The sequence below is a fragment of the Saccostrea cucullata genome, unplaced genomic scaffold (genome assembly GCF_032062105.1).
Source record: "Saccostrea cucullata isolate Sc308-1 unplaced genomic scaffold, CSIRO_AGI_Scuc_v1 ctg2930, whole genome shotgun sequence".
NCBI classification, from domain to species: Eukaryota; Metazoa; Mollusca; class Bivalvia; order Ostreida; family Ostreidae; genus Saccostrea; species Saccostrea cuccullata.
In genome coordinates, this window is record NW_026941129.1 from 101,391 (window position 1) to 129,117 (window position 27,727).

Here is a 27,727-nt window from a genome sequence, read left to right on the forward strand (position 1 = left end):
ATTTATTCATCATTATTACACAAACACTATTTAAATGCCACAACTTATGAGTTTATTCACAGTTATCTACGCCGCTTTGAACAAAATCTATAGAAAAGGTTGCAATGTCTGGATTTTTTGTCTTTCTGTTTACTCCTCAAAATTTTACGCCAAAAATTCTCACCGGAAGAAAGTGTCTAAATCATGATGCATTAAATGAGTTTCTGCAATTCAACCTCCAAAGCGTCATCCCAGAATCAATTGGTAACCATCCCATAAGTGTAAAAAATCTTTTTAAAAAGTTTTCCTATGAGACAAATGATAATTAAAAACTAAATGTTCAGGTACTAATAGTGAAATTCGATTTTGTGATTGTTGTGTTTGTTTTATCAGTAGTTTGTCCACCAGCTATCGTCATGTATTTCCACTTGCAAAATGAATATACTGGAGTTGATCCGTTAAACATATACCAAAACAGAAACAGAATAAACAACAGGAATATCTCCATGAGCACGAAACACTTCCATTTATTTACATAATCTCGTCTTCGTAGAAAATCATTTAACAGGCGATCAAAGATGGGCATAAAGGGAAGGATCCAATTTAGAAATGCCATTATTCCAGTAATTTCTGATTTTATGCTGGTGTAAAATTAAGATTATTGGCTAGCAAATTTAGAGAAAAACCAGACAGTTCGGTTTAAAGATAAAGTTTTAAAGACTGAAAACAGAAATAGCTTTAATAAATAAAGCAGGCTGTTACTTTGAATACATGAAGACACTTCTAGTGCAGAAAGATTTTAATCCTCGCAAAGGGTCCCGAGCAAACACGTGGCTGTTGGACTATTGGTTCCTCTGGTAAATTTCATTTGATACTTAGGCTTGCTTCTCTCATTTAGAAGAACTTAACCAGGCGAGTAAAAGCTTTCAAATGTAGTTAGATGAAACATAAGGAGATATCGAATAGTATTCAAGATCAAAAGTCCATAAAACCAAACAAAATAGAGGCATAGCTTCACGGACATCCGAATCATAAAAGGTTGGATCAGGTGCAATGGAAGAGTGAGCATCCCCTGTCGACTGGTCACACCCGCCGTGTGCTCCTTGTCATGATCTGGATATAAGGAAAAATCCGTCGTCAATTCAGTGTAAAAATATTGGACTAAAAATTAGTATGGAAAACGTTAGCTAGCTTTTGACTCAATGGTATATTGTATCTGCTGAAAATAAAGATAAAATCTTGGTAGATAAAATAAACAGAAAGGATGCTGTTGACATCACAAACGTATGCGTTATAAGTTGATCATCATAGAACGGTTGAGAGAGATGAAAAACGGTCAAGATTTACAAAATTTCCGTAAAATGTCACCTTGTCAGCCAACAAGCTATTAAATGAAAATTTCGAGGAGCCCAAAGGCAAGTTGTTTACTCAGGACCCCTGTCATTGCAAAGAAACAGTGACCTACCATTCCCCTCTCCTCTCCTTAGGAGCGGAGAAATAATAACTTTTACACAAAGGTAACGGTCGAGAAAAGAATTCATTGGTACGCAATAGCTTACCTTACTTGACTCGATTTTTTTGGAAAATGATTTTTTTTGCAAAGCTCTTGGGTAACATGAGGGTTGGATAGCTTAATTGAATAATGAAAATCTCTTAATGTAAGGAAATGCTTCATAGTTCAACTAAATCTCCAATGGGTTTTTGTTGTCGTTGTTGTCTATTTTCATATTTCTATATTCTCCGGAACTAACGAATGAATTTCAAGCAAACATGGCACGAAATACCCATTGGTGAAAGGAAAACAAGATGAAATTTCTTTTTTATTACTATATACATCTTGTACTTGTACATCCTTTAAAGACAGAGATATTATAAAAATCGTTAGATTAACCTGGGCTAATAATTATTTTTCCCAAAAACACTGGGTCAGACAAGCAGAGGGCACTTGTGCCACTAAACCTATCTAAAAGAACTATTAGCTCAAAGAATTGTGGTCCCCCGCTTCCAATGTCTTTGTGGGTGAGATTCCATTATTTATGGCATATTGTGTCAAATATGAACGTCGTTTCATATGTCATTCAAGAGTTATCACCAAAGTTTTTTTAATTAAATCAAACATGAGGGTGTAGGTGAGAAATCATAAAATGTTTGGAAATATTTTGTCACAGGTAATGAAAATTTCAAATATGAAAGCCATATCTTTTCACAATCAAAATTTAATAGGAAGAAATAACATTTTTGAAAAACGGGTCAAGCCTTAAGGACAAGGTCACGGGTTCATTTAGAAAGGTCTTGTCACAGGTAATATACATTTGAAATGAGATATCTCCTCTTTTAAAAGTTATGACAATGGTTAAAGTTTTTAGAAATAAGTCAATATTAAAGGTCAACGTCACGGTTGTAAAAAATCATAGTGGTTTTAAAAAGGTCTTGAGATAGGTTTTACACATGTTTAATATGTACGCACTATCTCTTTTCATTCATAGGTTTTAGCCGCCAATTAAAAGTAATGTTTGAATTTTTAATAATAGGTCAAACTTCAAGGTTAAAGTCAATTGTTTTAAAATTATACTGTATTTAGAAAGGTTTTGTCATAAGTAATAAACATGTTTGATATGACAGTGCTATCTCTTCTCATTCAAAAGATATGACCAGGGCTAATGTTTTTATGACAGACAGACAGACAAATGCCGAATTATTGCCGAATTAAAATTGTTTAAATCACAGGCATAGGGGATAAGGGTTGCAATTTAGTTTCAATGGAAATGTACATTATTTTTTTAGTTAAAAGGTACTATTTTTTAAGAGTATGATGGTCATTGATAGTAAAATTACTATTTGTATAAATCCCCTTATAATACACTCATAACTGTTGATATCATGATACACAGAAACACATGCAGTTTAATTGGAGTTGCCATATGGGATCATATTTATACATGAAAACAAATAATGCAGTATAGAAGGAATATAAAAAAGTTTTGAGACTATCAAAGCCACGCTTTTATATATAAATAAATTATTCTTAAAGTGTATTTGTTGATACATTTTTATTTTCATATTATCGAACCTGATCTTTTTTATGCAGCAAAATAAAATGGGGAAAAATCTCTTCCAGAACAAGATAACATCTTTAAAGGGGTCATAAAAAGATGAAAGGCAGAAAAAATGCCTTTCATGTTAGCTTGGTGACAAATTGTTTTATACATGTATAGTTTTTGAGTTGAAAGCGATTTTAAATGTAGTCTTAGGTCAAAATCTAAGACATAATTCTGTTATAAAATGTTCTTTGCATTTACCACATTTAAACACAGGTTTTATCAGATTTCAGGTCAAGAATTATCTGTCTACTTGTCATATCCCCTGCTGTCTGTTACGTTTTCATATTTTTGGTGTTTTCTGAAGAAATAGAAATTTTCAGGTTTTGAAGAAAATTTCGCAACTCATGACATCATAATACATGGACTAGAGAGTAAATTACATCATATTTTAATGATATATCACTAAGGTTAAAAAAAATACAGTATATAATTTTTTCAACTAAAACTGGGTATTTTTGATTTTTCAAATATTCAATTGCCCAGAAGAGGCCCAAAGTGCAATGTGTTTCCACAATAGTTGGTCCGTTAGCTGACTATAGGTAATTTTACTTTAACGTAGTATCAAGGTCTTTTGTACTATAATTAATCAAATATTTCACTTTAATGAAGCAAATTATTTTGCTATGGAATCCAGATTGTTATATTCAGGAAAAATGTATCAAAAAGCAAGAACCCCACGTTTGCCAATAATTAAAGGTCAGAAAACAACATTTTCAATGCAATATTTTATAAGCGTTTTCAGATAATATTACTTTTCTAAGCATTGTAATTGAACTGTCTGTCTATCGATGAGAATAATTGTCATGGTTTGGAAAATAAGGTCATAAAAATTGAAATTAAATTCAATCATAGCAAAACACTTTTTCATTTATAATGATAATATATAGATATATTATGTAAAATTTATTTCAAATCATTACATTCTTAGAATTTTTAAGACCATTTGTCTATGAAATAGGATATAAACATGAAATTAAAGAGGACGGAAACAATTATTTTCAAAATTGGCTTTTAATTGTTTTTTTTTCTAAAGGTATATCGTCAAAGCATGACTAAAATGTACATTTAACTGTTTAAGAACATGGAGCAAGTATCCTCTTTACCTTACAAATAGACTTTTTAAAAGAACATTCGTATCTTTTTAACAAATATTTGAAGTTCAATTATTTAAATGTTATTTAATAAACAATATTTTAACAAGATTTAAATGCCACAACTTGATATGAGTTAATGCACAGTTATTCACACCGTGGTAGATTCTTTAGAATACGATGAAATTTCTGTCTGTAAATTACTGTCGTTTCTGCATTCCCTCTGAATATTTCCTTCTTAACAAATTTTCTCACTGGTAGAAAGTCTTGTCAAACATATTTTAAAGTTTGAGACCAATAAGTTTTTTTTTTGTAAAAGAAAGTTAAATCAAGATACTCATTGTTCCTGTCCCAACAACGCATGAATTCGACTATGATTGTGTTTATAGTTACTTTAACCATCTCCATGGCCATGCATTCGACATACTAGTATTTCCACTTGCAAAATGAATAAAATGGAGTTGAACCGTGATACATGTACCAAAGCACGCAAAACAGCAACAGAATGAACAGTACATATATCTGCAAAAACACACAATTCTTCCATGGATTCCTACGATCCTGACCTGGTAAATAATCATCCAGGATCCGATTAATGATCAAATTCAGAGCATTAGATCCACAGGAATATGCCTTAAACGGTGCCTTGTTATAAACACAATAAATGTATCAGGAATTTTCGTCACTTGGAAAGCCAGACAGTAACTTTTTTTCGTTTTAAAAGTTAGAATTCTTTAACTGCAGAGTATTTCTTTCATTTTAAAAGTTATAATTCTTTAACTGCAGAGTATATTTCTTTCGATTTAAAAGTTAAAATTCTTTAACTGCAGAGTATTTCTTTTGATGTAAAAGTTAAATTCTTTAACTGCAGAGTATATCTTTTGTAACGCAATTTAATAGTGTTTTATTTTGTGAATGAACTCTGTTATTAAAAACAAGACAAAATTTTTGTTTTATTTGAACATGATTAACTATTTTGCAAAGTTCACAGGCATTTCTGTAATTAAGGTATAACCGTTAGCATCGTTCTTCTTTGTGTCCATCAAGCTCCGAGCGTAAACAGAAACACTTTACAGCGAACAAGAACATTTAATGAATTAGACTTGTATTGGTGGGGGCTTCATAGATTTGTAGAATAAGTGAATATTAAATGTTTATTTAATGAGTTCATTTTAGTGACGGAACATTTAAGCCGTCGCTCAGGGAAATATATGAAGCTTTTAAGCAAATTATAGCAGATATAAATACGGGGGTTTAAATGATGTTATGCAGCGAACGCATCACCCCATGTGTTTTGAAACTGGACAGAGAATGGCCACAGTTTTGCTACTACTGTCCACTTTGATATGGGCTGTAAACTGTTCGCATCTCTCCAACACGATAGAGGATTACCAGGCATTGACCAACAGATTACTGGCTAACTACTCAAGTAAGATCAGGCCTATCTGGGATCAAGGCCAGAGCCTCCCTATACAAGTCAGTATGTGGGTGGCTAGTATCAATGACGTCAATGATGTCGCTCAGAAGATGGTAACCACGGCATACTTGTACGTCACGTGGACAGACGCCATGTTGACTTGGAATTCCACGGAAACAGGGATTTATTGGATGCAGTTTAATCAGGTTAATTTTTTCTGGTGAAATAAAATTTATATACGAAAAAAGTCTGAATTAAAAATATGATATAGTCTATGTTCTAAATTTTCCACGGTGATGCACTGCTTTTATAAGAATAAAAAGAACTTAATTTGTACTAGTGGTCAAAAACTGAAACCCTAAAGCTTTTGAATTTGATAATGAAATTTACGCGTTCTTTCATCGATTTCCTCTAAATGAGAAATGAGCCCAAACTAATTATACTAGGTAAAAAACTACAGACTAGTTTACATGTACCTGCATAATATTGATTATGAAAAGTACATTTTATGTTCTCTTTCAGAAAGATTTATGGATACCAGACCTGGTGCTGAGTAATGGATTCACGGCCTTCAAACCTCTGGGTGGTGATTTCTATTATCTTTACGTGGGCAGCGATGGATCAGTGTCTTGGTATCCCTACATGGTGTTTGAATCCAAGTGTAAACTCGATGTCTCATTTTATCCTTTTGACTCGCAAACATGTAAAATCCAGTTCAAAAGTTGGAGCTATAGCCAGTGGGAAGTAAATCTAACTATTTCTGATGAGAAGATTGGGTTTTACGATTTTGTGGAAAACACCGTATGGGAAGTGACGTCAACAGATGCAGTAAATGAAGATGCAAACAATGAACCGACAGTTGCATTTATAATTCATCTCCAGAGAAAATCTTTATATTATATCATGAATGTGTTTCTTCCTATAATTTTTCTGGGTATACTCAGTCCCGTGGTATTCATTATCCCAGCTGATGCCGGAGAGAAAATGGGTTACGCCGTCACGATATTTCTGACCTTTGTCGTGTTTCTAACTATTGTAAGTTCGAACCTTCCAGTTAATTCTGACAGTGTTTCGTACATGGCAGTTTACCTCCTCATCAAGCTTATGTTTGGTGCCATGATAATCGTCATAACGTCAATACAATTACGAATCAACCACAGGAAGTCAGAAAGGGAAATTGGGAAAGTGTTCCAGGGTCTAGTTAGGCTGGAGCGTCGTCTGCGATGTGCAGGTCAAAGATCGGGCTCGGGCTGCGCATGCTCAGGACGTGTACAGGGAATAGACCTTCCGGTTATGGCGGACAAAGGAAAGGCAGAGGCCATTGAGGAGGATATAAGCTGGAATGACGTGTCTTCTGCCATTGACTTTTATTCCTTTTGGTTCCTTGTCTTTGCAGATATAACAGTTACTTCCTCCATATTTACATATACTGCGTTAAATTAGCTCCACTATACATACAGATATAGATAGAGAGAGGTATATGTTTTTTTTTAATTCAGTAATGACTAAAAATAAATGTTAAACACAATACGAGTAATTCAACTGTTATGTTTTCAGTTACTCAAACTATTCATCTTAATACTAACCAAAATTTACGTCTCAGGTTAAACGAGGCTTGGCAGATGAGAATCGAACCCGGGCCTCCCGATCATGAACTTAAAAAATTACCACAAGGTCATCGTTACATATCCAGTTGTTTGAAGTTTGAAGAAGAGAATGAAAAAATAGGAGTGTAAGCTTAACAAATTCGTTCGCTCCAATGGTCATACCATACAGAATATTTACTTTAATAATAATAACACTTTAAAATAGGTGGTTAAAGCGTCTGCTCTAGAGTCGCGGAGTAAGGAGTTGTGGTTTATTTCACAAAAATGTACGTCTAAGAAAAAAATGTCCCATTCCTCAACAAGTATATAAGCTGTGATAGACATATCTTGTATTTCTATTTAGCCAGGTTACCGACAAAAAATATTTAAGAATGAAAATTTTGAAGATAGCGACCACAATTCAAGCTCAAAAGTCCATAAAACAATAAAAAATAGGAGCAAAGCAAACACAGACCTCCAAAACATCAGAATTGGAATCAGGTGCCAGGGAGGAGTGAGCATCCCCTGCTGCCGACCGGTCACACCTGTCGTGTGCTCCTTGTCATGATCGGGAAAAAACAAAACAAACATTGTCAATTCAGTGTGTAAACAATGGACTAATAATTTGTATGAAAACGTCAGTCAGCATTTGACTCAATGATTAATTGCATTTGCTGACAAGATAATTGTATCGACCATAGAACGTACAAAATGATGACTTTAAACAAAACTGATAATATTCTTATTTCATCACCTTTTTTGTCAATGACTTACATGTACCTCGTTTAAGAAATTGTACATACGAAGAGCATGCGTTTGCATATCGAATCAATTGAGAGATATAAACTCCGTATACAGGTGGAGAAATTATATTGCTGCATAAATAATGGAAGCTGCTGATTGAAAAAATTAATGTCACGTTTATCATAGAGCTTTGCTGTTAGATGACCATTAACGTCCTTTTAAAGTAAAATATCCAAATGTGAAACATGTTTCAGACTCTGGGGTATCTTTCATCTCAAGCTCACCTGGATATATCGCATCGACATAAGAATGAAAATAACAATTAATTAAGTACAGAGATGTCAAATGAAAACGGTTATTGATCCTTACAACACGGGTTTGAATTTAATGCGGAACCTAGAGACCTGTCCTTGGGGTGAGATAGTGTAGACCGAGGTCCCGTATCGCTTTAGAAGATCATTGACTGCTCACCGTCAATCAGTCCCGAGTATTTGTACACTGTAGGTTTCAAGGATAATTCTCTATAAGGTCATTTTCCAGACGATACAAGAAATAATCTAAAAACGATGATTTAATGTAATTTAAATCTCTCTATTTTATTATTTCGGTGTTTATTTTTCAACAGCGATCACATTTATATAATCATTTGATGTAGAGATAAAATATGGCGGTCAAATAGAGAAAAATGAGGGTAGGTCTAATTAAATCATGTTTAAATGCGTGCTAAATAATCTTATTTGTCGAAAATTATTAATATACTAGTATAATTATGCAATTCAAATTAAAATAAAAGTCTACAAATTTATTTTAAGACTGTTCATAATGCTCAAATTTACTTGTATATTTCCATGCCGACTTTTCCTTTAAAATGAATACTTGTAGTATCAAAACTATGGTCTGGACAGGTATCCAGTGACATTGACAATGTTCAAACGGCCATAGATTGGGTCGTCTGGTCACATGTATTCTTTATCCCAAGCATACTTTTTTAAATATTTTTATCCTTCAAACTGAGAAAAGCCTCAGCAAAAATGTATTTATACTTCTGAAGCCATTGACCAAAAGTGTTCAAATTACAGCCTATATATACTTATATCCATGTATATACAATCAATTGTAGGGTAAATTCAAAAATAGCAACACATAACCCTTTAGATATTGACAGTATATACACACAAATAATTGTTTAACCACACAAGTATCATAAAAATCATTATGTTAGATAAAACTATTTCAAAGGGCCAGAAAACAGAACATTTCTATCACATCATCTTTAAAAATTCATTATTTCAGATTTTTTGAAAGAATTCTTAAAGTATTTTCTCGCAGTTTTAAGTTTGAAAAAAAAAAAACAGGTTTATTAAGGAATCACTGTCTAGTTAGTATAGTATGCCAGGGCATCAACAATAGTGGGAAACATGGGATAATTTGCATAACGGGCGAAGCCCGTTATGCATAAATTATCCCATTTTTTCCCACTATTGTTGATGTCCCTGGCATACTATATAACTAGACAGTGATTCCTTATATTTCCATTTCATTGTAAAGTAAAGTTGTAGATTAAGACTTTAAAAATGCAGACATAAATTTAAATTACACGAGAATTCCCATGCCAATTTCAATAGTTCTCGCCCACTATGTCAAACATAACAGCAGCTGCACGAGATTTTCGTGCATATTTGGCCTCCATAGCGTCAGACTCAGAGACAGATGCGCACGAGATTTACATGCATATTAGGCCTCTTTAGCTCCTGACCTATTGACCTGCCTAATTTACATTCCAGTAGAATTATCAAGAAATTAACTCCGCTAAGTTTCAAAGAGTTATTACAGAGACATTATTAGAAATGGAAATATATTAAAATATCTGCTTACATGTATTACTTTGTAAGAATGATAAGTACCAGCAAACAATTTTAGAAGACACATACATATGCAATTGCGAAACATATGATCCACATATACATTACCTTTCACATGAAGATCATATGTGGATCATATAATTTGCTTTATATGATTCTCATATGATAACATATGTTACACATATGTGGACCATATGTGGCGAAGTTACCTGTGTATCAGAAAAAAGAATGAAAACAATGGACCCATTGGCTTTGTTCCTGCTGTTCTTTCCTATATTTTCCTCTTTGTAAATACATGTACCCATTAAGACCACAACCTACTCCAGAGGGGGGGATGGTTTGATAAATTAAGACTCCATACTTCTCTAGGATGCTTTCATTAAGTTTCAATTTTTATGACCAAGTGGTTATTTAGAGGAAGATTTAATAATTCTTCCTTGGTAAAGATTAAAAACAAAAGCAAAGAATATTCATTAATATTTTAAACCTCTAAGCTAAAAACAGGTTTCTGTAGTAAACATATCTATAGTTTGGAAAAAAATACATTAAACGATTTTACAGTCTGAAGCATTTTATAGAAATTTTATAATTTGAGTGTAGCCTTAAAATGTCTTAACAGTAGTAAAATAATAATATTCAAAGACTTTACAGAATAAAGCATGTATAGTAACATTATAATTATAGTCTAGCCCATAAGTATGGTTACAGTATTTTCAGAAACTTAACATTCAAAGATTTTACAGTAAAGAGGATGTTTGATAACATTAGTAGAGCGTTTGAAAAAAAAAACTTAACATTCAATCAGTTTACAATGTAAGGCATTTATATTAACAAAATAAGATGGTAACATATGTTTCAGTTTGGAATGTTCACTAAATGATGTAAAAAGATTACTAGGATCATTAAAACATACATGTAATTCTTTAATATTGCAATTCTATTTGTAAATTTTGTCAATAAATAATAAACTCTGCCCTATTAAGGAGTCGTAGTCTTTTCCTTCATAGGCTGCTGAGTTAGCTTCCCTTTAGGCTTATGGTACAATCTGGAAATAAAAATTATTCAGTAAAATTATTTTTTCTCTTACTTTATTGTCCCCTACTTTCGCAAGAGAAAGAAGACATTTCATCTCATTCGCGATCGTCTGTCCGTTCGTCAGTCTAGCTGTGCGTCGGTCATAAAATCTTTAACCTTGTTCATATCTTTTGAATGAGAAGAGATGGGGCTTTTATATTATACATGTATATTACCTGTGACAAGACCTTTCTAAATACACTACGAATTTTTAATATATCACCTTGAATTTGAAGTTTGACCCACTTTTTAAACAAAAAATAATTAGCCTTGATCATAACTTTTGAATGAAAAGAGACAAGGCATTCATTGTTCACACGTATATCACCTGTGACAAGTCCTTTCTAAATCCAGTATGATTTTAACTCCGTGACCTTGATCCTTGACGTTAATTTGACTAACTTTTTCAAAAAAGTTATTTTTTCCTTATAACGTTTGATTGAGAAGAGATAGGGCTTTCTTATTTGATATGTGCATTACCTTTGACAAGATATTTCCAAACATTCTATGATTTCTGACCCCTTGATTTTAATGTTTGACCTAATTTTCATAAAATCAACTTTGGTGATAACTTCTGAGTAAAATATGATATATGGCGTTCATAACTGACACAATGCATGTATGCCAAAAATATAACATCTCACCCACAAAGAAGCGGAAAGTGGTGAACCACAATTCCTTGAATTTGCTTGTTTTATTTAAGTTTGATAATTAAAAATAGTATAAATTGGTCAATTTTTGTGATATCATGTTGAAACCAGTAACAACAGAAATTTTGCTTTAAGAGTTTGAGAAAATTATGTACAGCACAAATGATGACTCGCTTTTAAAGCTGTCTTTGGTTGCTAAAAAGATATTGACCTGCTTTAAGTAATTTTCTTATTTGACTACTCTTCCTTACTTGACACTTCTCTTCCTTACTTAATCTCCATATGGGTGAAAAATTCCCGAGAGGGACGTTAAACAATATACAATCCTTACTTGACTTTGTATCTTGTATTATACATCGTATTTAAATATGTTCCTTTACCTCATATATACCATGATTGTATTGCAAAGTTTGACATGTCATACAAATTTAATTCAGATCAGTTTTTATTTGATGTTCATTTAACATGTTTAATAAATTAAAAAAAAAACCTCCTTGATCAAGTTTCATAACGATAAAAATAAGTTTAAAAGTAAAGTCAAGAGATTGTGACAAGGGCAAAACAATTCGAAATGTCAAGAACAGGGGAAAATGACATTATTTAATAGCAAGTGTTGTGAAAAGGGTACCTGTAAAGTGCGAAACGAAATAGAAACGAAACGAACTGAAACGAAACGAAATCTGCCGAAACGAAACGAAATCTACCAAAACGAAACGAAACCTACCGAAACGAAACGAAATCAAGACGAAACGAAAGAAATTAAAACGAAACGAAACGAAACAAAACTTTCAGAATGATTATATTGTCTATTTTTACTTCATATGAAATTTATATAGTTCAAGCACCACGGGTTCGCTTCAAGCTCATACATAGGCATACGCGTCGGAAGGATATTAAAAGGGGGGGGGGTTAACCAACAAAAATTGTTGAAAATGCAAAAAAAGGAAAACATGGAACTAGGATCAGGGGTTCTGTTAATCATGGGTTTTGTTCTTGTAAAAGAGCATGATTGATCATACAATGTAAATGCATTGAATTTCTACATCTTTCCTCTTAGATTCTATGCAGACAAACTAAAGCAATCTTATGAAGAGCAAAAGTGCCTCTTTCATAATCCTGAAATTCATGGTCCCAAGTTCATGGGTTTTTGGTACCTATCAGGACAGGCTCTATTTATTATATAGTGGTAATTCTTTAAGAATATTCTTCTTTGCATCTGAATATTAAGCAGACAAACTAAGTGCATGGTTATGATTATAAATGCCTTTTTATTCGTAACCACTGGGACGGGAGACCTTTGAAGAAGGCTGCATTAATGTACACAAACTGAGCTCTACTTTTAGAGAAATCATTACTTTCTAGAGTTTTTTTCCCGCCAATTCAGGTGAGCATTAAGGCCTTGGACCTCTTGTTAAGCAGTAGGGCTACATATATATTACAAACCACTTTTATTCGCCACACCTTTCACTGTAAAGTCCATCAACGACAACTTATTTTCGCAATTATAACAACATTTTACATAAATAGGTGACTAATTCGCGATTAAAAGAGGGTAGCAAAACTCGCAGATATTTATCGTGCACGAATAAAATTTGGTTTACGGTATCAGTAAACTGCACTTTCATTTCGTTTATTCATTTTTGTAAAAGCATCAATGTAATGTTTTAATTATTTCTATTAAAAGAAATGTGTTATTTATAGGGAATTCAGACCGCATACATTGTCATGACGATAAAAATATCAAATAACGTTCCGAAATAAAAAAAAAGATTAAAACATGTCTAAAATATCATGCTACATAGATAATGTTTTTTTAAAAAATTAGGTTCTTTCTATCTCTACTGACAAGACAAAAAAACGATGAATGAGAAACAAATAACTTCATTTATATGTAGTCTGAGGTCATTGACCGAAAAAAAAAGGTTTTTCAAAGACAAAAAAATAAAATTATATAAATCGACCTGGTACACTAGGTCTTCGCTTTATTAATTTTATAGAGGAGTCTCTTGGCAAATTGGCACATTTAAAGGATTCAGCTAGTCCGAAATATCTGACGTTTTCAGTCGTGTTTTATCACGATTTTAATTCATGTAGAATGGTCACTGGCATATGTTTTTGAATGGACATTGAGAATTCACAAAAATAGCTACATTCGTCAATGTGATTGAAGTTTGGGGGAGAAAAAAAAAGAAGTAAAAACATAATTATATGGTTTGTCAAATTCCTAGGTCCACGCCTGTGACCCTTTTCACCAAAAAAAAAAACAAAAAACAAAAACAAAACCAAAAACAAAAACCAAAAAAAAAAAACAAAAAAAAACTTTTATTGATCAGATAAGAAATTTATATCTGTAATTTTTAAAAAAATAAATATATATGATTTTTTTCTTACTAGTAGTCATATTTACTTAGTAACTTAGTGGAATTGAAGTATAATATCTTTTTATGTCCTACTACAGCTGTTGAGGAATATAGGACAATTTTTGTCTCATTCGTAAGAATTTTTTATGATTTTCAAATTAAAAAAATATATTCAAAACAACAAATTTTACAACTTTTGACCTGATGACTCGAGACAAGCGATAATACTTACTCTATCATATTATTCCATCTTTTTTTATTTTTAATGCACAAACTAAATTACTAAAAGTTATTTAATATATAAAATAAATCAGTTGACCCCCCCCCCCCCACTCCCCAACTGAAAATGTGGATTCGTGTTAAAAAATGTCATACATCATGAAGGTAAATGAAATATATTTTCAGATTTTTTCAAATCTTGTCAAGAAATTTCTGGGTTCTTTTTTTTTTTTGCAAGTATCTTGGTAAAAAATGTTTCCGGCCATTTTTTTTTTTAAATAACAATATAAAAAATTTAAATAAAATTTTTTCAAACTGTGTGGCTAGTTGCAGTAACAGCTGACAGCAGTGTTGAGGAATATAGGATAAACAATTTACATAAATGTTTTTGTTTAATAAATATATATGAATTTTTTTCTTATAGTCATATTTGGAATTGAAGTATAATATCTTTTTATGTCCTACTACAGCTGTTGAGGAATATAGGACAATTTTTGTCTCATTCGTAAGAATTTTTTATGATTTTCAAATTAAAAAAATTTTCTCGATCTTCCTCTGCAAGCTTCAATTCAAAATTGTTTACAAATTTTACAACTTGAAGTTTCGTGACCTGATGAGCTCGAGACAAGCGATAATTACTTACTCTATCATGTATATGGTAGATTCCATCTTTAGTTTATTTTTACGGCACGTATTACGTACATTCCTTGCTTGCGTGTCAGTTCAGTTGAGTTTCTCGGATGTTTTCTTAACTTAAGGTCAAGATCTAGTAAATGAAAGGTGCCTTCAGATTTTTCAAATTTGAGAAACGGGTTCTTTAATGACCCTTTGCAAATATAGCTTGGTAAAATAAGGTGTTTAGGGCCATATTTTTTTTTTAACAAGACAAAAAACATATCCCATTTTAAAGATGTAGCAATACTGCCTTATTGCCTCACAAAAGATATCATGAACATTATATGATGTTTTTTCTGAATACAATGAAAATCATTTTCTACATAATTCTATTATACTCTAGAAAAATTTAAAAGTATAAATCAATATAAATTAATTAAGGTCTGTGAAGATGTAGAGTATATAAATATATTATAAATCTTCCGAACGAAACACTGAGGCGTATGTCATGCAAGTTGTTTATTACAATCAGTATTCCAATATATCTTAATACTTTATATCTTCTTATCTTTTAATCAAATAAAGAACGAACAAAAACAATTTAAAAACTTGAAAATCACACATTACACTTTTTTTTTGTTTTTTATATTAACGATCAGCTGATCTCTGTTTACTAAAACTGTTTGCGTCATCAAGAACATCCGATCTTCTTAGAAATATCTAGACCAAGGCAACAATATACAACATATTTAAAGATTTTCAAATGCGCCTCCTTAAAGATACATAGACATTAGATATTTTATTCTTCAGCGTAAACTTAAAGTAATTAACTAGTTAGACATAGTTTTGTGTAATTTTTAGATTAATGAAAATTGTTTTGCTCGTGGGAGAAACTGCACGTTTCCTAACTTAATGTAACATCCAATATCCGCAGCCTGCCATATGTTAAGCGAACATTTCACTTAGTTTGTTCTTTCTCTCTTTTTTCTCCTACAAGTACGAATGTACTTGGTTTGCAGATTTGCACTTGCATTCAGACGCTGAAGAAGTTAAGATGTGGGGAGGTGTTTTCTGTCTGTTGGCGGGCATTTCTGTGACTTTGGCCGAAATAAGACAATTTCAGATGACCGATTGTGGTAAGGAGATGTTTATATATTTTTTATACTAAATATACATGTATTTTTTTAATTAAAAAGTAACTTATCTTGTGTTAAAATAATCATACATGTACAAGCTGAACCCTTTACAATATAAACTCCTTTTTCACTGTAATCTGCAATAATTTAGAAACAAAATATTTGAAATATCATAGTTTATCCAGAAAACACGTGTCTTTTTTTTGGGGGGGGGGCTCCTTTTTTCAGAAAGGGGCTTTAATTAATTCTCCATTTTTAAAAAAAATAATTTCCGTTCTGATGTTGTTTAATTATTTCATAATGATATTCGTTTATTTATATTAAATGTAAAATTCTAGCTGATCCATATAATTGTCATATTTACTGCATTCTTTATCATTTTCTGGGGTTAATGAAGGTTTTTAAAAGACTTTCATTCATAGGAAGTGGCATTTTTAGTTCTATAATGTCGAAAGAATTGAAATAGGCCATTGAACAGAAGTATATAATTCCTCCTTTGAATTTAAAATGCTTTAAAATTAAATGTTACGTTATGTTGATCGATGTTCAAGAAGTGCCAAATCTTTATCTTCTTTAACGTTTTTTTTTTTTTAGAGAGAGAGACATAATATTTGATAAAGTAATTTTTGGGATGTGGCTGTGGCCTTAATAAGGACCCCAAACTGGTCGCACCCCACCCCTTTTCAAGATTCCTGGATCCGCTGATTCTAACATATTCATTTAACCCTACTATTGCAGTATGTTGTCGTTATAGGTTCCAGTAGAGATGTCCAGTTTCACAGTGTGTCAGTGACCCCTATGCCTGTCCGGATCCCGGGGGATATCCGCCTCTCCGTGGACGCCAGTCTAACTAAGGCGATAGGAAGCTCCAGAATGTCCCTCTCTATCAAAAGGAAATCCTACTTTGGGGTAGAAGTTCCTATGCCCTGCCTTTTCAATATCGGATCTTGGTAAATGGTGAGAGAGAGGGGGGTATAGGAAAGAGGCAGATAGAAATAGAGAGAGAAAGAAAGAAAGAAAGAGGGACGGTGAGAGTGAAGTAGAGGGAGATCAAGAGATAGACAAACACAAAGACAGATAAAGAGAGAGAGAGAGAGTTTGAGAGAGAAAAAGACAGAAAAAGGCAGACAGAGAGAGAGAGAGAGAGAGAGAGAGAGAGAGAGAGAGAGAGAGAGACGGTCAGATTATAATCTCAGTTTATCTCGGAGTTTGTGTTTAATTTAGTTTGAAATTTTATTTTTAGTACATACGATGACCTCTGTACGATGGTGCAGAAAATGATCACGGAGAACTGGGTGGGGATAGTGGGGGGTATCGGTACACAGATCCAGACCATGCTGACCAGTGTGGGGGTCAATGCCAGTCAGTGCCCCCAGCCCCCCAGGAATATCCGTATCACAGACTACCCCATCAGTATTCCCAGAATTCCTGCTATCCTCACCTGGTTTGCAGCGGTACGTATGAAAAGCTAGCTTATTTTTTTTAATTCACAAATTTAACTTTCTGATGAATATCTCACATTTCACATGGTTAATATATATATATATATATATATATATATATATATATATATATATATATATATATATATATATATATATATATATATATATATATATATATATATATATATATATATATATGTAACTTACGTTGGAATAGTCAGAAAAAATATATTTATCAAAATCAATTCAAGTTTATTTCAATACTTGATTTTGCTTTTCAAGAGTTATTCATTTTCCACAATTAAGTAAGCACATTAGGTTTTAAAATAAATAAAATTATAATAACGTTTAGATTAAATGATAGTACTCTTCCTTGTCGTGGTTTTATAATAATTTTAGTACAATTCTCAGTCAACCTTGGACTTTCAGTAAGGCGTTGCATTCTTGCCATTCTCGGCGCTACGTAATTAGCATCTCTCAAATGGCGAGATAGATTCTCATTGGTTAAGAAATTGATAACATGAACTTTAAATCGTTGTTGACAACGATTAGACGATTTAGGGCCCACCCTTTTACCGTACGAAACGCTGTCATTGGATCATTGCTACACTCATTGACATTCGCCCGAATTTCTATCCCAGTGAATGAGAGGCTGTGTACATTTCAGACGCTAATTACGTAAAGTCGAAAATGTCACGCCTTTACTGAAAGTCCAAGGATAATAGAGAATTGTACTATTGTCCATTATTCCCAGTCGTTAAAAATCTACCTGATCTGATGTAGACTTGTGTATATATCAGTGGTGTAGACTTGTATATATTTCAGGGTGACTACCGTGTGATTGTTAAGGTGAATGAGAACGGCACGGGGAGACAACTGGTGTGCCTGAACCTCCAGCTCTCCGTCACCCAACACAGAGAACCCAGCACTTCCGGCTGGTTGTTTGGTGGCCGATAACAACGACCTTAATATATTGATATTGTTTCACATTACATGAATAAAAACTTATAATGATTAACAATATTTTTAATTTGTAACTTAAATTGTATAAAATCAAGGTACCTAATTTAAAAATAAGGGCAAGTAGCATCGGCGGGAAGGGGGATTTAATGTATATTTATGACCTTGACCTTTGACCTGGAAATCTGTATTGGTCTTCTGTAGGCCATAGGGAGTTGTGATATTAATTTTTATTTAAAAAAAGAGGCTCATAGAAAACAAAAGTTATCATTTGGAAAATGTTATTTACAATTTATGAATTTCTGAACTCCATCTGTTGACATTATCCAAAATCCAAAAATCTTCTTTGGGCCACATGGCGTTTGAAATCGATCTTAAAATCTACAGGGGTCTCCACGAGACCATAAGAAGTTGTGATATAAAATTTCCTTATGAAAACGTATAAGCTTTTTAAGATATTGTCAAAAAAAAGTGTTACACAATAAACGCATTTTAAACAGACAGTTTATTGAGGAAGAGAGTATTTACGAAAAATGGATCTTGAAAGTGCCCCCATTTGACTACAATAAAGAGTAATAGCCCCCAAGAAAAGAGATTTTTAATAGCTTTTAGTGAAAGCTATGGACAAAAATACACTTTTATGAAATTTCAGTATGTGAATGAAAAATGAAACCTATTATTCGTCATGGATTTGGTATAGTTCTGTTTTAACATTTTGCAAACCTAGTATATATGCATTACAGTAACAGACACTTGTTTCTGTAATAATTTTTTTTTTACCCATAGGCCTAATATAAGAGTGTTATAATTATACTATGGGTAAAAAATTATTACAGAAACCAGGGACTTATTTATACTAACTTACTCGTTAGTATATATACATGTAGGTCCCTGCAGAAACAAGTGCCTATGATAACAGTGTGACAATCAATATAATCATGATAATGTTTCAACTTTGCAAAGCTTCATTGCACTGTAATTTATCTACACTAACATTTCTACATAAAACATCTATTACCATCAAAAGACAAAAATAACGTACTTTCTTTGCGCAGCCGTTTTCCCCCTTACCTGGCGCATTTCTATGTTTATGTTGAAATGCGTCAACGCACACGCTTGCTGTCCTTGCTGTTTGTTTATAAACGATGAACCATGTGTATTTTCATAGTTTTTGGCAACACTCCACCCTAGCAAAAGCAGTTTACATTGTTTATGAGTATTTTACAAAGGCACAAATAAGTGAACGTAACTTTTAGTAAGGTTTAGCTGTATCGCAATAACAGGCTAATGCATCTCCGTGTAGCTGGGCTGCGGTGACTGGATTCAGGTATGCACTGATGATCAGAACAGCTAAATTTTACTGTGATATTTGTTTAGATGTCTGCAGTGTAAGCAATGTCTAGTGAGTTTTGCGAGTGTTTCCTCTTCACCGCTTTCCCCCCGGGGGGTGGGGCACTAAACGTATACAGGTGGGGACCACTCGCCCAAATGGGATATAATATTAGTCCGTTGTGATATATCCTAAATGCCTTATGGGATATATATTTACAGTTTTTATTTTGGCTATAAATATCATAAATCCGCATCAGGGCACATATAAAAGGAATAACTTTTGGTTGACAAGTAAAGTTTTTCTGTATGACCATTGTTTATAGGAGAATTGATCCCTTGGAAGTTCCAAAACTTCTTGGGGGGTCAATCTTACAAACTGTAGGGTTGCAGATAAATTTGCTTACCAGAAGTTATTCCTTTATATGTGTCCTGATGCAGATTTATGATATTTAATATAGCCAAAATAAAAATTTTCATTTTTTGCACTATAGCTATTATATCCCATTTGGGCAAGTTCATGTAGACAGCATGTAGACATAATTGCGGGTGATAAGTCACCATAAACAATCTGACAAGTAGACATAAATGTTTGATAAGTCACCACAAACATCCTTACAAGTAGACATTATAATAATACCTGTATACATAATACCAGTATGTAAATTCTGGTATGTTGCCCTCAAAGTCATGTGATATATTATATCACATGACTTTGAGTTTGGCAACATACTGTCAATAAATGAATATTATACTTTCATGTAAATTACTCGAGTCTGATTGGTCGAGAAACATTTGTTAAAAAACACTATTACCCGCTGAATAATGAAGCCACACCCTCCAGCGTAGCAACAGTCAACATTGCTTGACGACGGGTGGTATTCCAAAAAATAGCGACTGCGCAGAATTTATGCACACACGGTTCACTGTTATATGCATTAAAATGTTTAAAACATTCAGTATAATATAATAAATATAGCATGTACTTTGCGTACACCTAGGAATTCAAACCATCGCTGTCATGAGATTACATTGATGTATCGATACGAACACGTATACATTCATAACGTATAGTCTTGGCTCTAATAACTATAAAATATTAATGTTGGTTTTTAATCTGTTTCAAATTTCATTCATAAAAATTGGCGAAAATAAACACTGATATAATTGATTGACAAGTTGGCTCGATTACAATTAGTAATGTTAGAATTAGACGCAAAGATTAAAAACCGTTAAAATTCCCGTTTTATTTAATATTTTACACTGTATCAAATTACAATACAAGCTTAAATTTCATTGCAGGATTCTTTTTTACAGTTACTAAAATACACAAATTCTTCGCATCCTCTGCACTATAAGAATATAAGATCATCTTTGATTAAGTATAGAAGGTGGTATGAAATGAATTTTTTTAGATGAACATTTTCGTAGATGTTTAAGATACTGATAATGAATATTAAAATGAATGACGCTAAGACATGCAGCGCTTAAGAATAAATTTAGGACCATATCCAAATGGATCGGAAGAATTAGATTGGTTTTAAAAGATTTCGATTTCATTTCAAGTTTGAAATCTATACTGTCGACGATAACGAAGAAATTTAACTTCAACTTTATTTAGCACTATATCATCAATAAAGTTAAAATATTGTCCAATAATGTCAGTAGCTAGGGATAATCTCTCAGTCGAGTGTGTTTTTTATCTAATGACTTGCTAAAGGTCCTGAGATTATTCTTTTCTTAATTGTTTTAAAATCTGAAGATTTTTTTAATGATGTAGAGGACATTTTTTCTGATGACAATATAGTGAATTTATGCACCCACGAAGGATTTTGGAGATAATAATGCATTTATTTAGTTTTCAAGTAAAATGATAATTAAAAAGAACAGGCATTGCTTTTGACGATGTTTAAAAAAGGATTTCAATAACCTAGTTTAAATTAAACACTTCAAAATTCGATATATATATAAGGCCCAGTTTGCAAATGAAACTTACTGCTAAATTGATTTGGAGTTACAGGTTTCATATTTTAGTTTATGTGGTAGGCGTTGGTACTGTTCAATGACCCTAGACATGTGTGCCATATATTCACCAGCATGTGGTGCCGTCTCCATGATTGAAACAGACAAAATAACAAACATGGTGTTGTGTATGGTGTCTGAAAATTAATTTCATTGTATATTATGCAACTATTGTGGCTTCCCCTATCATAGTTCGTGTGTGAATATTCATGTTTGAAGCATTTAGTTGTTATATAAGGTTTCGAACGGACGGGGTACGAATTATTACACCGTCAGTCTAAGTAGCCTAACTTTCAGTAGCATTATCCTCACCCAGTAAGTAAAAACTCGTAAAACTGAACAGACACATGATCATTATGATCTGTTTTTTTTTTCATTTATCTCAATGTGCTCAATGTGAGATGAATTATATACTGGCTTTTATTTATATATTTTTATATACTTTAATTTTTATTTATTTATATCGTCTATAAACATGTTTTTCAGACTGTTAACACGGGTCCAGCACAAGGTATATATATAGCTTCATAAACTTAAATAGCTTTATCAAGGTATTACAAATACCTCGATCAATGTATTTTATGTAATAAAAATCTTTAAAAAATAAATCTAAAATTTAAAAGTCGAATTATGAGTTGTGGTCAGTGTGTTATAGGTAAACCGAAAGTAGAAAGTTATAATCATCATTAAAAAATTAGGTTTATGTTTTTAAATTATTAATTTAATCTTTTAATCATGTTCATTATAAAATAAGAATAATCTGAATACAGAAATATAATATTACACAATCAGAATGAAATTATAATCAACATCATGAGAGCTGAATGAACATGATTATAAATCTCAAAATGTAATTCTTGATTTATAAAATAAAAAAAACACCAATCCTGGTACGGAATCAAGTCATAAATTTAAAATATCCGTGTCTTAAGTATGGAACGCCATGGCTGACGTCACAGGATTATGAATTTCTCCTTTTGATTCCATGACCGAATTGTTTTAAATCATTCATGCATGCAGAGTGATTGTTTGCTTCATGGTGATTGATGATGTAATCGCTTAATGTTAAGTATCTGCGTCAGAAAGGGTACGTTTACACTTGTTACTCTCAAGGAAGGTCTATAATGATATAACATCTCATAATAGGCTGCCACCGAAAACTGAAATCAACTGTAATGATTATATTTCCAAAAAAAAAATCATTGTGCATTTATAACTTGAACGCACATTTTACGGGTAGTTCAGACTTCATATTAACATGTGAATTTTAATTTTTCGGCCACACAGCGAGAACCTGCTGGTCAGCTATGATGCAACTTCACTTTACACAAATTTGCAATAGGAGCAGCTAATGGCTGCTAATTATACGGCTTGCAGAAAAAATTGACAAAAGTATTTTCTCAGCCCGACTACAGCAGCCATATGTTATTTAGTTAGATTTATCCAAAAAAAAGTATTATACATATATCCGAATTCAATGAATGTACTAGTATTTTTGAACAAATCATTGAATATACGATGGGTTCTAAGTATTGGTCCCTTTCCGTTTGCGATATTTTGCTTACATAAAATTACCAATGAATTTTGAAACAACTTTATTAATTATGCGATTAGGTTTAAGGAATTATTGAAATAAAAAATATGAAAAAGAAATAAAAGGATTGCAATACCAATAATTATGAAGCCAGCATATAATTATAAACCCACAACATATTATTATGAACCCACAGCATATAATAATAGACCCACGGTATATATAATAAAATTATCTAACATTATGGTAGCATTTGTGTTCCATACAAAACAAGAGACGACTTATTTATAACATTGATATGATTTACATGTTTGAATTTAATTTATGTTTACAGTTCAAAATGTCTTCAACTTATGATGTAATGAAGGGAAGGCCATGGAGAGCTGTTAACTTTGATTGGGATTTTTTAGTCGGTGATAAGAAACTCAGTAGAGGAATCGCAATTATAGAAGAGAGGAAAAGATTTGTTAAAATGTTGCAGGATTTAAAGTTTCAAATTTATCCATCCGAACATAACCAAGTTGTAAAGTTAACAAGAAATTTATCAAAGTCTACATTTATGGATGAACTGAAGGAATGTGAGTCAATGCTTTACTGTTAACTACAGAATGTAACCATTGTAATCTACTGTACATTGTTATATCAAACATACATGTTTATGGAAACGTGTCACTCAATGTTAACTATCTCATAACCATATGCTCATGGATATATTTTGGGAATCATTGTCAGCTGAATAACTGGAGTAGATATAATGTTGTTCTTGATCTTAAGATATATGAGTTCTGAGTCAAGATCACAGTTCAAGGTCAATGGGAAGATTAATGTTAACCACTATTACTTGGAATGTGAGATTTCAAACTTAACCTTTCATTGCTCATTACTTAATTGACTATATGTTCATGATTTTGATACAAGCTAGCTCGTATCTCAAAGGTCAGAGTTAAAGAGAGCACTAGCTGAGATATTCTCTTGCACATCACGATCATGACCCAAGGTCATAATTATCCTTGTTATACCCCTACTAAACAGTCCCTATATAATTTGTTACTTTAAAAAGTCCAACAGTTCGACTGTTTTCCCCGACTGTCGGTCCAAGGAACTGTAAAAATTGAATGTTAAAAAGACTGTTGCCCGCTGAAGTCATATGGCGCTAAACTGCGTTATTTTTTTCTAGTCAGGTTCTTGAGACCCCTCTACTTTTATTAAAACCAGGGGGATCTCGGGAATCTGACTATGTTTTCTAGCCTGGTCCCCTGTCTCATCCATGCAAAGGCAGTGACGCGGAGTATAGGAAGCAAAACAGGGACAGGGAACCAGTCTATAAGTTTTTGGCAAACCTCGGCTGATTCGCATAACCGTAATTTAAATGTAATCAGCCGAGGAGTGTCGAGTATTTTAAACATGTCATTAACATAAACAGAAATTGCCAATGTTCGTTTCGCTGCGGCAAACGAGGATGAAATCCAATCGATACTCGGAAGTACTTTCAGATATTGTTGATGTTAACAACGAAGAAATTGCTCTCCTTCTTGACAACCCAATATGTTTGGAAATTTTGAGAAGACAGGCATCAGTATCCCTTACGTGAATTTCACAAAGTCAATCTTTTCTTTTCATGGATGTAACGTTTCCATTAGCATTTAAAATGTGTTCAAATATATTGCAGAATTGCAATGTATTCTTCTACAAGTTCTGTCTAGTAGCTTTAGAACTCTTTGTTATGTCATTCTTGTTTGTTATGATTCATGCTTTTTGATAAATACACATAAACATGATAAAGTCTATCTCTCCCAACACAATTTTACTTTTGTTAAATATATGAAGGAGTATAACAAAACAACTGTTGACAGGAGTTTCGGGAAACAGTCGACCCGTTGGACTGGAGTTTACTCTGTTTATTAGGTCATGTAAGGCCATTGACAATGAGAACGGGGCTGCATTCAAGATCGTAGCGGCTAACATAGGAGCTAGGTATTGGACATCTAGGGTGGGTTCAACGGCATACTAGTAGCTGCTTCGAAGCTGCTTTGTAAAGCTATTATGTTCTTGAACAGAGATCTAAACTTGCCGCTACGTATAGGAAGAGCTTGCGTTAAAATTTGATGCTAAGTACAAAAACCAAGAGCTTGCGTTAAAATTTGATGCTAATTACAAAAACCAAGATGCACGACCTCCTTTATGGCACGCGATTGCATCATGTATTAAAACTATAAATAATAATTCACAATGCATTACAATGTCATTTGTGAAATCTAGCATGAAGTTTGTTTTGACCCCGTCTATCAGTACCGTCTTGACTCAGTACTTTGATTCTTTTTAAAATCAAGACCATAGTCAGTGTACTAGTTGTTTGTTTGAACTAAGAGTCTTCTAGGTTCAATTCTAAATTCTTGTTCTCCCTACGTACTGGCATGGGTAGGTTAGCTTTCTTCAAGGGCGTAACTCAATGTAGCAGCTATAATGTTGAAAACACCTCATAGTAAGGGCAATGAGATGATGACATTTCAGATCATAAGAAATCACTACAATCCTCAGAGGTAATGCTGCTTGAATTATCCCTAATGGATTGCTCGTGCAACAGACTATTTCTGTGTTAATGCTGAAAACGTATGTGGACTATTCACACAGTGGGGGCGTGAATTGTTTACTCTTAGTGCATCTGTCGAAAAGATCGTGACGTTATGCGAAACGACACACTAAACTGGGATTAATAAAATACATTGTACTACAAATGTATTTAATGTGGGGGTGTAAAATTTTTTTTGACATCTGTAAGAAAGAACAGAATTTGTAAAGTTGTAGACGAAAGCCACAACATACTGTTAATTGATAGGCATTGTTTCAAGTTTTAGAAAGAGGATGGTGGTGGTGGTGGTGGTGGGAATTACAAAGTTTCATTAATGTAATTATATTAATTTTTACATTATTAATAACATGGTGTATTGGTTATTGAACTTTTAAATGGAAACAGATGTTGGGTTAATAATAAAAAGTATACATACATTTGGTGATAACTATTTATTGCGGGGGTGGGGGATGGGTGTGGGGTGAAAAACTGCACTAAATTATTCATGCCTTTGTGCTTTGATTATGTGAGATTAGAGGTTCTTAAATGATTGTTTTAAATGTTTCATTTAAAAGACTTTGCTGTGAAGAACCGTGTGGATGCCTTTTCGTGACAGTGTCTTCCCATGGAGTCATTCTACCACAAGACGAACAAACAGACAGACAGACAGACAATGTGGAAACCAAGGACGAACAAACAGACAGACACACAGACGAGATGGAAACCCAAAACAAACAGACAGACACTGTGGAAACCCAAGAGGGAAAGACAGACGAGGTGAAAACGTACGAGGACTACATCTTGACACATCCAGAACCAGACAAAACCGAATTCAAATCACCTTTTGAGTAAGAACGCGTCTCGGTGCAGGAAATAGTTGAAGTTTTCAGAGATCAAAGGTTAAAAGGAATACCAAAAATATTCTTTATTCAGGTACAGCTGCACTTGAACTTAGGTAACTGTAGAACATAAAATATCTGTGACACCTTATTGTAGGTGGAAGGTTTTTAGCATTTACAGTTAAACTTCATTATCTCGGACACCAATATCTCGAATACCATGGATTTGGAAGTCCTAACCACTTAGTTTTAAGTATACACTAATCATCTGATATCTCAAAGTTTTTCCTCAGTCCCATGGAGTTCAAGATAACGACTAATTTTGGTTATTATTTGATTATTATTTGTGTTATAGATGATTTGCTGTTTTTACACAAGAGAGCAACGATTTCTTTGTAGGCATGTAGAAACGCATCAAAACATAACACTACAATAAAACCGGACCTAGCTCTAGATGAAGGTGTAGAACTTTCCGGTGAGGGTAAGGAATCCAAAGAAAATGTGTCGCGTATGTTTTAATTTCATTACATCATGTTTTTTTCTGCAGTTTTGATTTTAATTGCGGGAAATGGTCAAAAACAAAGAGAGGTAATTATACACCGCGTGAAAAGTGTAAGTCCATCTGTGTAGCTGTACATCCGTATGCCTGTCTGTTATAATTACGCTTTGGGGTACCCAGCTCCTCTTATTCTACTGAATGAAATTAAATTAGACTTTCACAGTATCATTGTTACATAATACAACTGTGCATCTTTTATTTTACTTTTTGATCAGACATATATTTTGGGTTTCCTATAGCAAAACATGTAAACTGCTATTCTCTCTATTATATTGAAGGATATCAGTAGTATAAGGAGCCTGGCCGGCTGGGTCAACTGAGTGCACTTTTGGGCTGAGGGGGATAGGGGGTTCAAGGGAGTGCAGCCCCTGGGGGGGATAGGTGGGTCAAGGGAGTGCAGCCCTGGAGGGGATAGGGGGTTCTAAGGATAGCCGGGTCAATTCAGTACATATGTTGCATCATCTTTTTAGATCTATTGCATCATCTTTTAGATCTGTTGCATCATCTTTTTGATATCTATTGCATCATCTTTTTTTATACTTGTTGCATCATCTTTTAGATCTATTGCATCATCTTTTTTATACCTGTTGCATCATCTTTCAAACTGGATTTCCTCAAAACATTAACAAATAACAC

At 33.1% G+C, this 27,727-nt stretch overlaps 2 protein-coding genes and 1 pseudogene across 2 annotated transcripts; all 3 read left to right on the plus strand.

Annotated features, from left to right (window-relative positions):
* Window positions 1–5,458: 5,458 nt before the first annotated feature.
* On the plus strand, window positions 5,459–7,040 carry LOC134257257 (neuronal acetylcholine receptor subunit alpha-7-like). The gene is made up of 3 exons (XM_062739900.1): window positions 5,459–5,794; window positions 6,111–6,837; window positions 6,871–7,040. The coding sequence occupies exons 1-3, from the start codon at window positions 5,459–5,461 to the stop codon at window positions 7,029–7,031; spliced, it is 1,224 nt and encodes a 407-aa protein (XP_062595884.1). The 3' UTR covers window positions 7,032–7,040.
* An 8,615-nt stretch (window positions 7,041–15,655) lies between these two features.
* Window positions 15,656–18,245, plus strand: LOC134257253 (ganglioside GM2 activator-like). The gene is made up of 4 exons (XM_062739896.1): window positions 15,656–15,834; window positions 16,589–16,784; window positions 17,078–17,288; window positions 18,105–18,245. The coding sequence occupies exons 1-4, from the start codon at window positions 15,753–15,755 to the stop codon at window positions 18,234–18,236; spliced, it is 621 nt and encodes a 206-aa protein (XP_062595880.1). The 5' UTR covers window positions 15,656–15,752; the 3' UTR covers window positions 18,237–18,245.
* Window positions 18,246–26,226: 7,981 nt separating this feature from the next.
* On the plus strand, window positions 26,227–27,013 carry LOC134257258 (uncharacterized; annotated as a pseudogene).
* Window positions 27,014–27,727: the final 714 nt, after the last annotated feature.